A 13,691-nucleotide genomic window follows, 5' to 3' on the forward strand; every position below is an offset into this window, starting at 1 on the left:
GATGTTTGCACTTTGGTTGTGTGTTTGCACATGTCGGCACTGGTGTGCTATGCACTATTGTTTTTTGTTGTTGTTTTTGTTATGGCACTGTGTACCTATGTGGCAGCCTGTATGTCCAAGACAAATTTCCCTCGGGACAAATTAAAATAATCTTGAAATCTTGAAATAATCTTGAATCTTATTAGGCAAATCCTTCAACTAGGCAACACCACGAGACAGACTGAACAGGACTCCCTCGTATGATATGAGATGATCTTTGCGGTTGGTGTAAACTTAGAGGCCATCTGATGAAGCGCATCACCTCACACCTCCTGACAGACTGAGCTGAATCAGTTGTACACCGGGGCAGATAACCCGCAAAGAAGTTGTGTAAACGGGTGAATCATGGAAGTTGGAAACCCTCATTAGTGTTATGCTTGCCCCTGTCTTTACCCTGCCTTTTTGACACAAAATGGCCCCGGTGAAAAGGGTGTATTGGAGCAAACGAGTCAGAGAGATAACATTAGCGTCCCTTACTTAGCCTCTCAGCTGTAATAAACCTTTGCGAGTGACTGTGTATGTAGCCTGCCTGCATGTATGTGTTTACGTCACGGGTGACGGGTCGGGCTCTTATATTAACGCGGCTAACAGCTAACGGCTAACGATGTGACAACACAGTCTGTTGAGTGGGGAACAGAACAGACAAGATGGTGTCCCAGTACCTGGACAAAGACAGTGAAGAAGATGACGGTGATGATGGCGGTGAGGAACATGTCTCTCATGGGGAAATGGTCCTTGTCCAGCAGGTAGCACAGGGAGAAGGCGATGGCTCCTCGCAGGCCACCGTAGGCTATAATGAACTGGTCCTTGGTGGTCAGCTTGACGATGTGGAACTTGTTGATAACGTAGACCAGAGCAACCACACCTGGGAAGGACAATGTCATGAGAAACTGGGTTTGAGTGTGTGTGTAACAGATTTGGGTCAAATACTGTAATATTTGCTATTTTTTTTGCCTATTTAGTTGCCAGAGTTGACCATTTAGGGCCATAGAATGGGGCTGTATCATAAAACTTACTGGCAGGTTTAGAGTAACGTTAGGGGCAGATACCGTCACGGTAGGGTGCTTCAAAATGCGAAATATTGGGAAGCAATTTGCAAATTTTGCATGACCCGTTTTCTCCATTCTTCCACCCATTTTGGTCACGGTCTATTGTAAAAATGAACGTTAACTAATGAAAATTATCATTTTGAAAAAGAGAAGATGACCATACACGTCACATAAACGTTTTAGCAGGTGCTGGAGTGTAGCAGAGATAAAGTAGCCTAAAGAGAAGGCTGCTGCCACCAATGCTCCTATATATTTATCTTACAGAGCATTGATAGGTCTTCATCAGGTGATGATCACCACTGACCAATTCATAATCTCAGTCAGTGACATCATAAACATTTGGTTTACCATGCCCAACATCATCTGCCATTCTAACATGTCTCTGCTGCCCATTGACAGATACAGACTCAGAGGCAGACTGTTGCATATGTCAAGCTTAATTAACATGTTGGTTGTGATTGGCTGTGATCACCTGTGTTGCAGCTGACTAATAACTAATGTGGATCCATCATGGTATTCACAATCATAATTCATAATTTTATGAATCGGGGTAAATTACCGTGGTGCAGATTTTGCGTGCTGCTGTTCTGTCACTGCAGAGTTTTATGAATTAGCCCTAATAAAAGTCAAATGACTTTTCTCTCTGATTGTGTGTTTTAATAAGCTACTCTATGTGAGATGGCTCCGTAGGCACTGAAGTGACCACAAACCCACTGACCGCTACAACTTAAAAACGGTTTTCCATCACAAGCTCTCCCATCACATGATGTGTGTGGCAGTATCTTGTGATGAGCTCGTGACTCTTGGCAACAACCAATGAAGTCACAGACAGACAGTATATCATCAAAAAAATCACTACAAGAGTGACGGTAGCAGCACGCCAAAAATTGAGATGCAAGACTTCAGATTTCCACTTTCTTTTTTTATTGAGGGTCAACGCGTTTCGGCATATGTGCCTTCATCAGAGCATGCTCTGCTCTGATGAAGGCACATATGCCGAAACGCGTTTAAATGCAAATTAAAACACCCTGGCCTTTTTATCTCTCTTATTCTTTTGAGCGGAGTGGAGCGGTGAGTGCGAGCGGGTGAAATCTGTATCGAGCGGGGAGCGGTCTGGAGCGGCCGTGAGCGCTGGAGCGGGTGGAAAGGACCGCTCTGGGAGCGAGGAGCGGTAATTATCACCGCTCCGCTACCCTAACCCTCTGGTGTATATATATGTATATATATATATATATATATATATATATGCTCTGCTCATTGCTTAACATATTATGTACAGTACTTGCTCTATAGTGAACTTTGTGACAAACGTGTTTCATAAGAAGCTATTCACTTGACTTGTGCATAGATTATCAACGGCAGTCCACCATGACATCATGTTTCCGTTTGAATGTATATCTTAACACACCCCCGCCTGCCATCACATATACGTTCAGAACGTTTGGAAAGCACTACAGTAGAGCTGACCTATGACCCGTGCCACCAGACACAGGATGACAGTGACCGTGACGAAGGTCCAGTTCCAGGAGTGCTGTCCGTCCACCGTGGCCACGCCCAGGAAGTTGAAGATGAGCGTCTCGCTGACGCTGCTCCACATCTTCAGGAAGTACTTGATGGTGGTGTGGGACTTGTGGGATATCTTGGCCTCCACGTAGGGTCGCATCACTGCCCCGCATGCTATCAACCTGTAAGGACAAGGGACAAGATGCTAATGCCTTTTGCATCAGTTGAATGGATAATAAAGTGAGTGAACATTTGATTGTTTTATGAGATTTGAAAAGTTTCCTAACTCCTCAGAAAATGTTCGCTCTTCTTTCTGAATCTAGCTTTGATGGTCTTAGTATAAAAGCAAACATTATCAAATCACTGATTATTGCTTCTGAGAATAATATGGGAACAGCAGTGTTTCCCCTAGAAAAATTTCAGGCCTGGAGGGATTTCGAAATGTACCCCGACCGCAACGATGGGGGCCCTCACTGGCGACACTAAACTTTTAGCTAACCTGTTCGCATCCATGTACGCAATGGCATCCCAAGTATCATCATACTATTATGGGATGCGATGCGAACAGTTGTATTATGGGATGTGCGTTTCCCAGGCAACGACACACGTTGACACGTTTTGGAACAGCGCTGCACGCTGGCACAATGCTCCTAAAAGCAAAATGCTTATTGTTTTTAATGATTTGGCATCTTCTATTACTGTCAACACTGTCAACACCAGCATTGTTGTATTGTAATAATATGCCATAAAGGTTTATTGAAATTTTGGGGAAAGCAGGAAAAAAAATCAATCTTTTTTCTGGCCTGGCGGGGGCGCCGTTGGCCTGGAACACACTGGAACAGGCAATCTGAACAAAATAGCATTTTCAACTCTTCTCCAGCAACAAAGGGGAACAGTGATGTCAGAGGTTACTGCATAACAAATTGCTCCAATTTCCAGCCTAAGTTCCATTCTGATCAGAAAACACACACGACAGCCAGAGAGAGACGTCCCCATCCCAGTCTGGTAACCACTTCTACTATCATGTCAAAGATGCATTCTGATCAGGAAAACACACACGACAGCCAGAGAGAGACGTCCCCATCCCAGTCTGGTAACCACTTCTACTATCATGTCAAAGATGCATTCTGATCAGAAAACACACACGACAGCCAGAGAGAGACGTCCCCATCCCAGTCTGGTAACCACTTCTACTATCATGTCAAAGATGCATTCTGATCAGAAAACACACACGACAGCCAGAGAGAGACGTCCCCATCCCAGTCTGGTAACCACTTCTCCATCATGTCAAAGATGCATTCTGATCAGAAAACACACACGACAGCCAGAGAGAGACGTCCCCATCCCAGTCTGGTAACCACTTCTCCATCATGTCAAAGATGCATTCTGATCAGAAAACACACACGACAGCCAGAGAGAGACGTCCCCATCCCAGTCTGGTAACCACTTCTACTATCATGTCAAAGATGCATTCTGATCAGGAAAACACACACGACAGCCAGAGAGAGACGTCCCCATCCCAGTCTGGTAACCACTTCTACTATCATGTCAAAGATGCATTCTGATCAGGAAAACACACACGACAGCCAGAGAGAGATGTCCCCATCCCAGTCTGGTAACCACTTCTCCATCATGTCAAAGATACATTCTGATCAGGAAAACACACACGACAGCCAGAGAGAGATGTCCCCATCCCAGTCTGGTAACCACTTCTACTATCATGTCAAAGATACATTCTGATCAGGAAAACACACACGACAGCCAGAGAGAGATGTCCCCACCCCAGTCTGGTAACCACTTCTACTATCATGTCAAAGATGCAGAGGCCGAAAAACTAATGTCATCCAAGTTGCATAAGGCACTACAGCTGCTCATCATTCCACCTCTACAGCAATATTGGATTGCCTCAGGAGGTCCCTGAAGACCATCAAGGACACAAACCACCCCCACATGTGAACCACATGTTCTCCCTGTTACCCTCAGGGAGGAGATACACTGTCCCAAAAGCACGCACAAATCGCTTGAGGGACAGTTTCTTCCCGCAGGCCACGAGACTCCTTAACATACACAAATAAACTCCCAACAATCATGTAGTAGCTGTACTGCAGCTGCTACCATTACGTATGTTTAATTCTAATTAGGTCTATGCTATTTGCACCTGTGCAAACAGAATGTTTAATTATTAAACATTATTATAATTATGTTTAAATTATGTCTATACTATTTGCACCTATGTGCAGTGAATATGTCACTGTTTTTTGGCTTGTTTTATTGCTTGTTGTGTCTCTTGTTGTTTTTGCACTCATATGCCCTGCTATTTTGCACTATGTTGTAACGGAGTCTACAGCACAAGAATTTCACATGTGATACTTGTACTACGGACTGGAGTGACAATACAAATCTTGAATCTTGAATCTTGGATTGGCTATAAGGGCATGAGGGAGGGGTGAGAAAAGGAATTGACACTGGGAAGCTGTTTCATGACTCTTATATCAGGGGCTCAGGGGCTCCTGGCCTTTCAACAGACTGTCCTTGACTGAGCGTCTCCGAGGTGCTCTTTTAAGAGAGGCATTAAATAGACCAATGGCCACAGGCAGGAATGATTTCCTGTGCCTCTCCGTATTGCATCTAGGTGGAATCAGTCTCTCACTGAACGTACTCCTGTGTTTGACTAGCACGCCGTGGAGTGGGTGTGAGTCGTTGCTCATGATGGAGCGTAGCCTGGACAACGTTCTCTTCTCTGACACCGCAGTCAGAGAGCCCAGATCCAGCCCCACAATGTCCCTGGCCTTACGGATCAGTTTGTTGAGTCTGTTGGCGTCCGCTGCCTTCAGCCTGCTGCCCCAGCACACAATAGCATACAGTGCTTCCCCACCTGGTTCTACAAGTCCTGGATCTCCCGCTGATGTTTCTCATCCTTGATTTTGGAGATGAGCTCTTGGGTCAGCATCCACTCCTTCGCCCCCTGCTCACTGCAGAGGTCAAAGTAGTGGATTCTCTCCTCCTTCAGGCGTGTTGTCAACCTAAAAGAGACAGGCGAGCAGTGAAACTGTGGGTCAGGCAATTTATACATGAATGAATAAAAACAGCTTCATCAGAAGTCCTGTCGTTTTTTCTGAGTCACAAATGAGAAATGGTCTCTTGTCGTACAACCAGCACTCATGAAAAGAAATGAAAAAAGAAGAGAGACTCACATTCCCTTCAAGTGTTTTGAGTCCTTAGGTGCTTACCTGTTGATCTCTAGCTCCTGTTCCTCACGCTGTCCTTTCAGCTTCTCCAGACTGCGTTTCAACTGGATGTTCTCAGTCTGTATAGATAGATGGTTACAGAGTGAGATGAGAAACAGTAAATGTACAGTATGAAATAGGCCACGCCCATCACGGGGGAAAAGCACAGTTCATTTCCACACACCAGTGTCATTTTCCTTGAATTAAACATAGCTAAAAGCTGTTGTGTGGTGGGCTGCGCAGACAACAAATGTAAAAAAAAATCGCCAGTTAACATTTTTTTGTACTCCCAAGGAAAACAAGGAAGCCATTGAGAATTGGCAAGAAGAAAAATGTGGATGTTGCTGTCAATGAAGTTGGAGTGTTCATCTTCCGCATATACGATATTTTTGTGCAACACCCGACCATGCACGCGACATAGGAGGAATGCCAGGATTGGAGGGGAGATTGTGTTTTCCCCCGTTTTGGGCGTGGTTTCTGAATGATGGCACGCTCCGCAGTGTCTCTATGGGGGGGAGGTAGGTGGAGTTTAACAGTTTATGAAAACTCATTCAAATTCATGTGTGCTTCTTCATGCTCTACCTTGCTGTTCCAGCTGCTTGGTCAGCACGGCCACATCCTGCTCCATCCGCCAGTTGCTGCAGGCATCGGTCATGAGCAGAAGGTCATGGAGAGGAGACCAGCTGCCACTGGAATGAAGGCAAATTAAAGTATTACATTTTAATGCCAAATATTGTTCCAACTGTAGGGCTGTCCCAAATACTAATTTACCTCTGGATTCAAATGCTAGCCCTACATTACGCCCTTTGAAGACATTTGATAAATCACACAAGCTTTCAGATCAAGTCCAGAATTATACCTGGTTGAAGGAGAAGGCACTGTTTCACAGAACCATGTCGCTGGGCGGTGGGCTGGGAGCTCTGGCTTGTTTGTTAACTGTAAAAAGATTGAAACAAAGTCATGACATTTAGTCTAAAGACAGGTAGGTAATTTTTTATTTATTTATTTCAGGGACAGTGCAACATTAATGAACATTTCCATGTAAATGTGCCGGATTATAGCCTTAGCTAATTTCCATCCGTAGTCCCTCGACAGGTGAGGTACAAAAAAGTTTAAAAAGAAGAAATAGAAAAATTAGTGCATACATAGGGCAACTGACAGGGGTGCAATGTAGGTGACACATACATACACATAGGGTAAAAAGGAGAGGAGACATACATATACATGAAGGAGGCATTTAACTTTGCAATTCAAGTGGGCACATACAGACCTTCAATTCCGGTATGTAATACAAATAAAACAAAAACAGGAAACATTAGGGACATTGACCAAGGTAGACATAGGACTTACAAGGATATATATATACAAAAACAACACATGAAACAAAAGGGTTTAGATATGGTCGCAGTTTTGATTTGATCTGAGCCATGACTTTAACAGCCCCTTAAAGGTGTGAAAACTGCTACTCTCTCTGACTGACATTGGTAGGCTATTCCACAGTTTGCTACCCCTGTAGGACAAAACATTTTGTCCGACAGAGGACCGTCTCAGAGGTAGTTCACAGTCACCTCTCGACGAGCTTCGCGTGGTGTTCTGGGTAGCTCTCCGTTTGATAAAGCATTCTAAAGGAGGTGGTGCTAGCCCATGAAGGATTTTATAAATCATACAGGCAATTTTAAATTTTTTATAATTGTCAAAGCTGAGGAGCTTGTACTTTAGAAGTATATTGCAATGATGGTAAGATAGGTTTCTTATCTAAAATTTGCAGGGCCTTTTTATATAGAGACTCGACGGGCTTCAAGGTGGTTACTCCTGTGAAGGACCAGTGAGGCAGTATGTAGTATGTAGTATATGTGCAAAAATCATTGAATGGAGAAAGGTTAGAGCCGCACTGTCAGTCAGAGATGCTCTAATCTGCCTAAAATTGCAGAGATTGAATTTTAGAGTGTTCGATACCTTTTTTATATGACTCTTGAAAGAGAGTCATATAATAATAGCTCGTAAAATAACAGGTTAGTGATGTGAGTGACCCACTTACCCAGCTGTGAAGTGACTTCAGGCCCATGGCCACGTTAATTAGCATGGCTGCCATTTTCCAGTTGAACTGATGAGTTGTAGGAGTTCACTTGTTGGTTTGCAACCTGGCAATGTAAAAAAATATTTAATTATAATTAATGTGAAAATCAACTTTTCTCCATCAGATATAGATCAACACATAAGCACAGTGAAACTATAAAAGGCACTTATAGGAACATGTCCACATATATGTGAGTCACAGCACTAAAACCAGGGTTAGTCAGCAGCATGATAATCGCATTCTGAGAAACATTCAGTCAACAAATGAACTACGGTAACTACATCAGATTTCTCAAGACAGCCTGACACGCCCACACAGTCCGCGGGAGAAAATACACTCTAAAAACTAATTGATTCTCATGACTTTTGCCATGACTGTCAAACCTAAATTTATATACTTTGCGACGTTCATCATCGTTCAAATTTGGCTGGTGGCTTATTAACATAGGGTCCTGTGATGTGATGAACTCAAAATGCTAAATAATAAAGAAATATTTCTGGTTTCCAGGGACTTTAAATATCAACAACTAGCCAACAGATATTATTAAAGCTGGTGGGCTTCATGGAAAGAGTGTGACTCGGTTGACCGTTATATCAAACTGGTAATTCAGTGTCGTTTTATTGCCACACAACTAACGTTATTAGCTCACAACTAACAACTATGTTCCAGGTCATCTCAAAAACAATGCAACGGACACAGCGTAGCGTTACATTAGGCCTTGGCCACACTGATCCGTGGTGTCTGTCCGTGTGCGTTCATTTCTCTGTTCACTTCCATTCATTTTCAATGACAGCTGTCCGACTGTCCGTGGAGTACTCAGAAGCGTACGTATCCAGAAGATTTGCATACGTTTTGATGGACAGAAAGTTGAAGAGGGATGAACTTTTTCTGGATAGACGTATCGGATGGTCGGATGGTCGGATAGTCACTGTCCGTTTAGCCAATCAGAGTCGAGGTCTCGAGAGGAGGCGTTCCGAGATTTGTTTCAACTTTTCAAAGAAGATGCCGGCCGAGGCGGTGAAGGAGGCTATAATTAATGCTGTGTACACCATCCCGCTGTTGTCCAACGTGCCACATTGCTCTTAAAGGGCTCGCGCCGCATTAACTACAGTAATAATCACATGGGGGGAAAAAACACATTTTCACATGAGTGGGGCACGCGCAAATACCACCGTGACGTCACGATGTACCAAATCGCCCATTCATTTGAGGGCACAAAAAAAAGCAGGTTTGAACCCATAGAGGGAACTTATGCTGCTGAAATGATAGGGGTTTGTACAATTTTAACAGATTGGTCACAGATGTGGAGATTTTGACCAGAATCCTTCACATACCACCCCAAAAGCCATATATATTGGTTAAAAGCTGAAAAAGGTGTTTGGGGGTTTAGTCCTGCTTTAACTATACTTACTAGTTTCAACTACATTTGCTGGGCAGTCATTATTGGTGTCTACAAAAACAACATTTTGATTGAGTTAAAGGCTACAATGTAACAATGAGAACAATTAGACTACCATAACCTGAACATTACTGAATTTAGTTCATTGATACACAAATTTCAAACCAACTCACTAAGTTAATTTGAACCCAAGTAGCTGCCAAAATAATGGAAGCATTCAAGTAATTGAGGGATGCATTATTATAGAAAGCAGGCTAAATTGGCACCCCCCAATGGGGGGGAAATCGACAGGATGTTTTATTTTATTATTCTCGTGAATTCCTGCCCAGCTTGATCTGCTCTGTGCTGCTTGACGTGACTCTTGAGAGAAGCTAAAATACACAGGCTGATTTGTGGAGCAGAGCGGAGAGCCGCTTCGGGGACGCCTCTGGTGGACACAAGTATTCACTAGACAGGCTACGTCCGCCTCATCTCGCCGTCGTAATGCAACGTTTCCTGGTGGAATCTCAATCTGCCCGGCTGCCCGGCAGAGACTTTAGTCCCAAAAGAAAAAAAAAACTTGAATGGATTTGCATCAAAGGAGATTTAGAAGTGAGTAGACGCAAATCCGTCTGAAGAATAAGTAAGTAGACGCGTCTACCTGCGTTTAACCAGACCGTTTAACGTCTCACATTCAAAGCACTTCATACTCCCAGAGCTGGCGTAAGCCATATAAAAACCCTCTGGCTTTACCCAAAATTAAAACGTCCAGAGTTTGTGTCTTTGAAAACAAACTGCTAAAGCTGCGTTCACACCGACCTATTAAATTTTTTCGCTGGCATCGAGTTTACATACAAAGTCAATGCAAACGAGCGATTGAGCGTATATTCGCCCGGGAGAAAAATCGCTGGGCGTCCGAGCGACAGAGACAGAACGATAGGGCGAAAATACGCCCGAGATGAAATATCCCAACTCGAGCGAAATTACGCTGGCATCAGTCGCTCGCTGTTCAACGCTGATTGGCTGCCGTGTGAGAGTGAGTCAAGGATCACACTGGCTTGGAACAAACCGCTGGTTTATTGTGTGGCAACAAACTGCATTGACAGCTGATTGACAGGCTGACAGCTGACATGAAGTGAAGTCTGTACTACCGGTATAGAGCTCGCATTAGGAGCACGCTGATAGGCTTAGCTTGTAAACAACTACGGTGGCTCGGCCTCGTAGTGGACAAACATCATGACATTGCGTAACGTTATAGCCCCCACATGTCCGTCAATTATTGTGCCTGTTGACGAGCGATTTAAACAGAGCGACAGAGCGATTCCAAAGGGTTGAATCGAGCGACAGAGAGAAAAATAAATATCTCGGTGTGAACACAGCTTAACCAAGGCCAAGACAATAAGCACGTTTCCTTCACAACAACTGGCCAGGTGGCACAATTTCATCTGTTTTCCTCTAGGAGGCAGCCAAACTTCATTTGTCTGAAACATCAAAGCGCTATAATGAAGAAAATGTGAGTTAAGGTTAAGTTCTGGTCCCACACCGGCCCGCCCAGTTGTTTAGTGGTGGAAAAAGCTGAGTGGACTTTCTAGCGGTCTGCAGAGGGAGTGTGTTTTACCCGCATTTCTTCTTCTGGGTGTGTCTTGCTTTGATGAGGGCCAGGATGGCTGCTTCATCATAGTGGTGGTTGCACTTCTTATTCTTCATGGGATTCACCATATCCACCTTGAGAAGCATAATAATGCAATTAGTAAGATAGAACCTAACGAGTGGTTGTCGACTCAACATGGGGTCTGGGGACCATCAGGGGGTCCCCAGTAAGCTGGTGATTTGTTAAAGTTAAACATTTCATTGACAGGGTGGGTCTGGGTAGTGTAGAGGTATAATAAGCACTCGCCTACCACCACGGAGACCCGGGTTCAATTCCCGGGCAGCGGTATTTTCGGCGTGCTCAAGACGTTCCTACAGACACAATTGCCCGTGTCTATCGGTGGGAAGCCAGCGGCGTATGAGTCCTGGTCGCTGCACTAGCACCTCCTCTGGTCAGTTGGGGCGCCTGTTCGGGGGGGAGGGGAACAAGCTAGTTCACACGACTTCATCATCTGTCAATAATGCCCCGACCCACCTCACCAGGTAGGACTATGTGAACATGGGTGAAAAGACGAGGGTAGTAAACATTATCCAGCTGTTTGGGTGTGTTATCGTCAAAAACCCAGTCTAGCATCATCTCTGTTGAAATTTTACTTCCAGGCAGGGGGGGGATATTTAGTGATTTGGGGGCAAGTGCAGCAGACAGATAGTGTCTTGCTTTATTTGTATTTTGCTTTCCCTAGCTGAATGTTGGTATTGGCAGTGGTAGGAGATTTAAATTCTTATATAATGCTGGATATTTAAATTAATAATAAAAACGCACCCATTAAGATTTTGCACCTTTTTTTCTTTCTCCAACTCTCTTTCTTATAGTATATAAATAATCTGATGCAAAAAACAATCGGGACACCCTCCACGTGAACATGCAAAACGGAGGGTTAAGGGCCAAGGGGTGACTTATCATTATGAGAACATGAAGTAGCTATGTAACGAACCTCCCGTGCTGCCGACAGCCTGCTCTGTTTGCTGTCCGAGTGTCCGTCACATAGATAACATCTCCCGCTTTATCTCCCGCTGCTGTTTGTAATCGATATATGGCCTTATTCCATACAAGCAGCAATTTAATTGAATCGTCCATAATCTTGAAATCAGATCATATCTCTATGCTAAGATAGGCTGCTACGCTACAAAACACAACAGACGGAGTGAACTCTGACCTGCCCCGGGTGTGCTTCATGAGAAGAAGCGAGAAGCGCTTCTGTTTGGTAACAGAATAAGAAGAGAAAACCACAGAAGAAGAACATAAGCACATCTGAGGTTCATTACATAGCTAATTCATGTTCCCATAATTATATAACAACCAACTGCGAGGTGACAGAAAATATGTTATTTACAGTGTGAACGACATATGCCCCATTTACGCCTGTTTTGGCCAGTTCCAGGACTCTACTTGGATCTGAATATCTTCTAGGGAGATCAGAATGAAACCAAAGTTATTTGGGCGAGTAAAACATATTTTAAGCTGGAAATAAGGTCTGGGGTGTAAAAAACAGGAATTCTCCTTTAAGAATGAACAATAGAGCGACTTGTCAGTGGGACGACAAAGACGGGAGGACGTTCACCCAAGCCTTAAGTGGGGGGTTGAGTCAGTCAGGGGGTGAGTTCCTCCATGGCTCCTCCTCGCAGGGCGCTGGACATGGCCCTACTGCGGGCCAGCCTGGAGTTGGAGGGAGGAGAGAGCCTCATGGAGCAGACCAGGGCTCCCACCTCCTCCTGCTTCTCGTCGTGCTGGAGCCTCATGGAGCAGACCAGGGCTTCCACCTCCTCCTGCTGCTCCTCGTGCTGGGACAGCTGCCGGTTGAAGGCGATAGCGTGCGCAGCGAACTGGGTCAAGTCTTTGGTGCTGCTGTTCCTGTCAGGAGAGAGAAGGGAGAAGAGCATCTGTAAGATCATGGATGCCTGTCTTTAACTAACTCTTCTGGTCCGAAAACGCCTACTGTCCGTTTGGAGTATGAAGACAAACAGTTTTGGGGACTCCAGAATGGGAGAACTCTCTCTCACACACACACACACACACACACACACACACACACACACACACACACACACACACACACACACACACACACACACACACACACACACACACACACACACACACACACACACACACACACACACACACGCGGTTGAATGCTCTCATTTAGGACACTTCATGCCCAAAAGAACATGTGGGGCCAAGTAAAAGTTAGCTTTCCTGCTCAGGACTAGACAGGAAGTGGTGCGATTTTGCTGCGTCAAGTTACCTACTGTAGGAGTTAACCAGGGTGAGACAGGAAGTAGAGCGATTTTGCCTTCAGAGTAAAAGCTTAGATTGTGAAACTTTTTTTCAGATTTCCCCTCCATTTGTACTTGGCCAATTTCCCCCTGCTGCCCAGGGTCACTGCTCCACCCTCTGCCAATCTGGGGAGAGCCGTAGACTAGCTCCATGCTTCCTCCAAGACATGCCAGCCGCTTCAGGACACATCCAGGACACACCCTTAATCTGGCTTCCCACCCGCAGACCCATTGCCCGACACCCGACGGTAACCCGGGGGCGCGAACCTGCGACCCTCATGTTGGTAGGCAGGGAATCTACCGCTACACTACCCGGACGGCCTAGATTGTGAAACTTTTGAGAAAAGTTGGAAAATAAAGCTGGGCTGTGCAGAGCAACAGAAAAGGTTTGAGAGGTATAAAAGTATAATGTAATAGTATAAACGCACCACACATTGTCCAGTCTTCAGAAAGTAATACAATTATTTATGTATTATGTATTAATTAATTTA

At 44.6% G+C, this 13,691-nt stretch overlaps 1 protein-coding gene across 3 annotated transcripts in view; it reads right to left on the bottom strand.

Moving 5' to 3' along the window:
* Window positions 1-13,691, bottom strand: part of LOC310800917 (uncharacterized protein) — a 36,187-nt gene that overhangs the window by 15,236 nt on the left and 7,260 nt on the right. For 2 of the 3 annotated variants that reach the window (XM_083664797.1, XM_083664798.1), the window contains exons 4-12: window positions 12,486-12,775; window positions 10,892-10,998; window positions 7,857-7,959; window positions 6,678-6,754; window positions 6,401-6,507; window positions 5,822-5,898; window positions 5,467-5,614; window positions 2,556-2,773; window positions 702-904 (exon numbers count right to left, since the gene is read on the bottom strand). In XM_083664797.1, the coding sequence (XP_083520923.1) occupies window positions 702-904; window positions 2,556-2,773; window positions 5,467-5,507 (462 nt within the window). In that variant the 5' untranslated portion in view covers window positions 5,508-5,614; window positions 5,822-5,898; window positions 6,401-6,507; ... (2 more) ...; window positions 10,892-10,998; window positions 12,486-12,775. Of the gene's footprint in view, window positions 1-701; window positions 905-2,555; window positions 2,774-5,466; window positions 5,615-5,821; window positions 5,899-6,400; window positions 6,508-6,677; window positions 6,755-7,856; window positions 7,960-10,891; window positions 10,999-11,174; window positions 11,307-12,485; window positions 12,776-13,691 lie in introns of those variants that run through there. The other variant, XM_083664799.1, reaches the window with a different exon arrangement.

The sequence above is a fragment of the Poromitra crassiceps genome (assembly GCF_964638095.1).
Source record: "Poromitra crassiceps genome assembly, contig: HAP1_SCAFFOLD_132, whole genome shotgun sequence".
NCBI lineage: Eukaryota > Metazoa > Chordata > Actinopteri > Beryciformes > Melamphaidae > Poromitra > Poromitra crassiceps.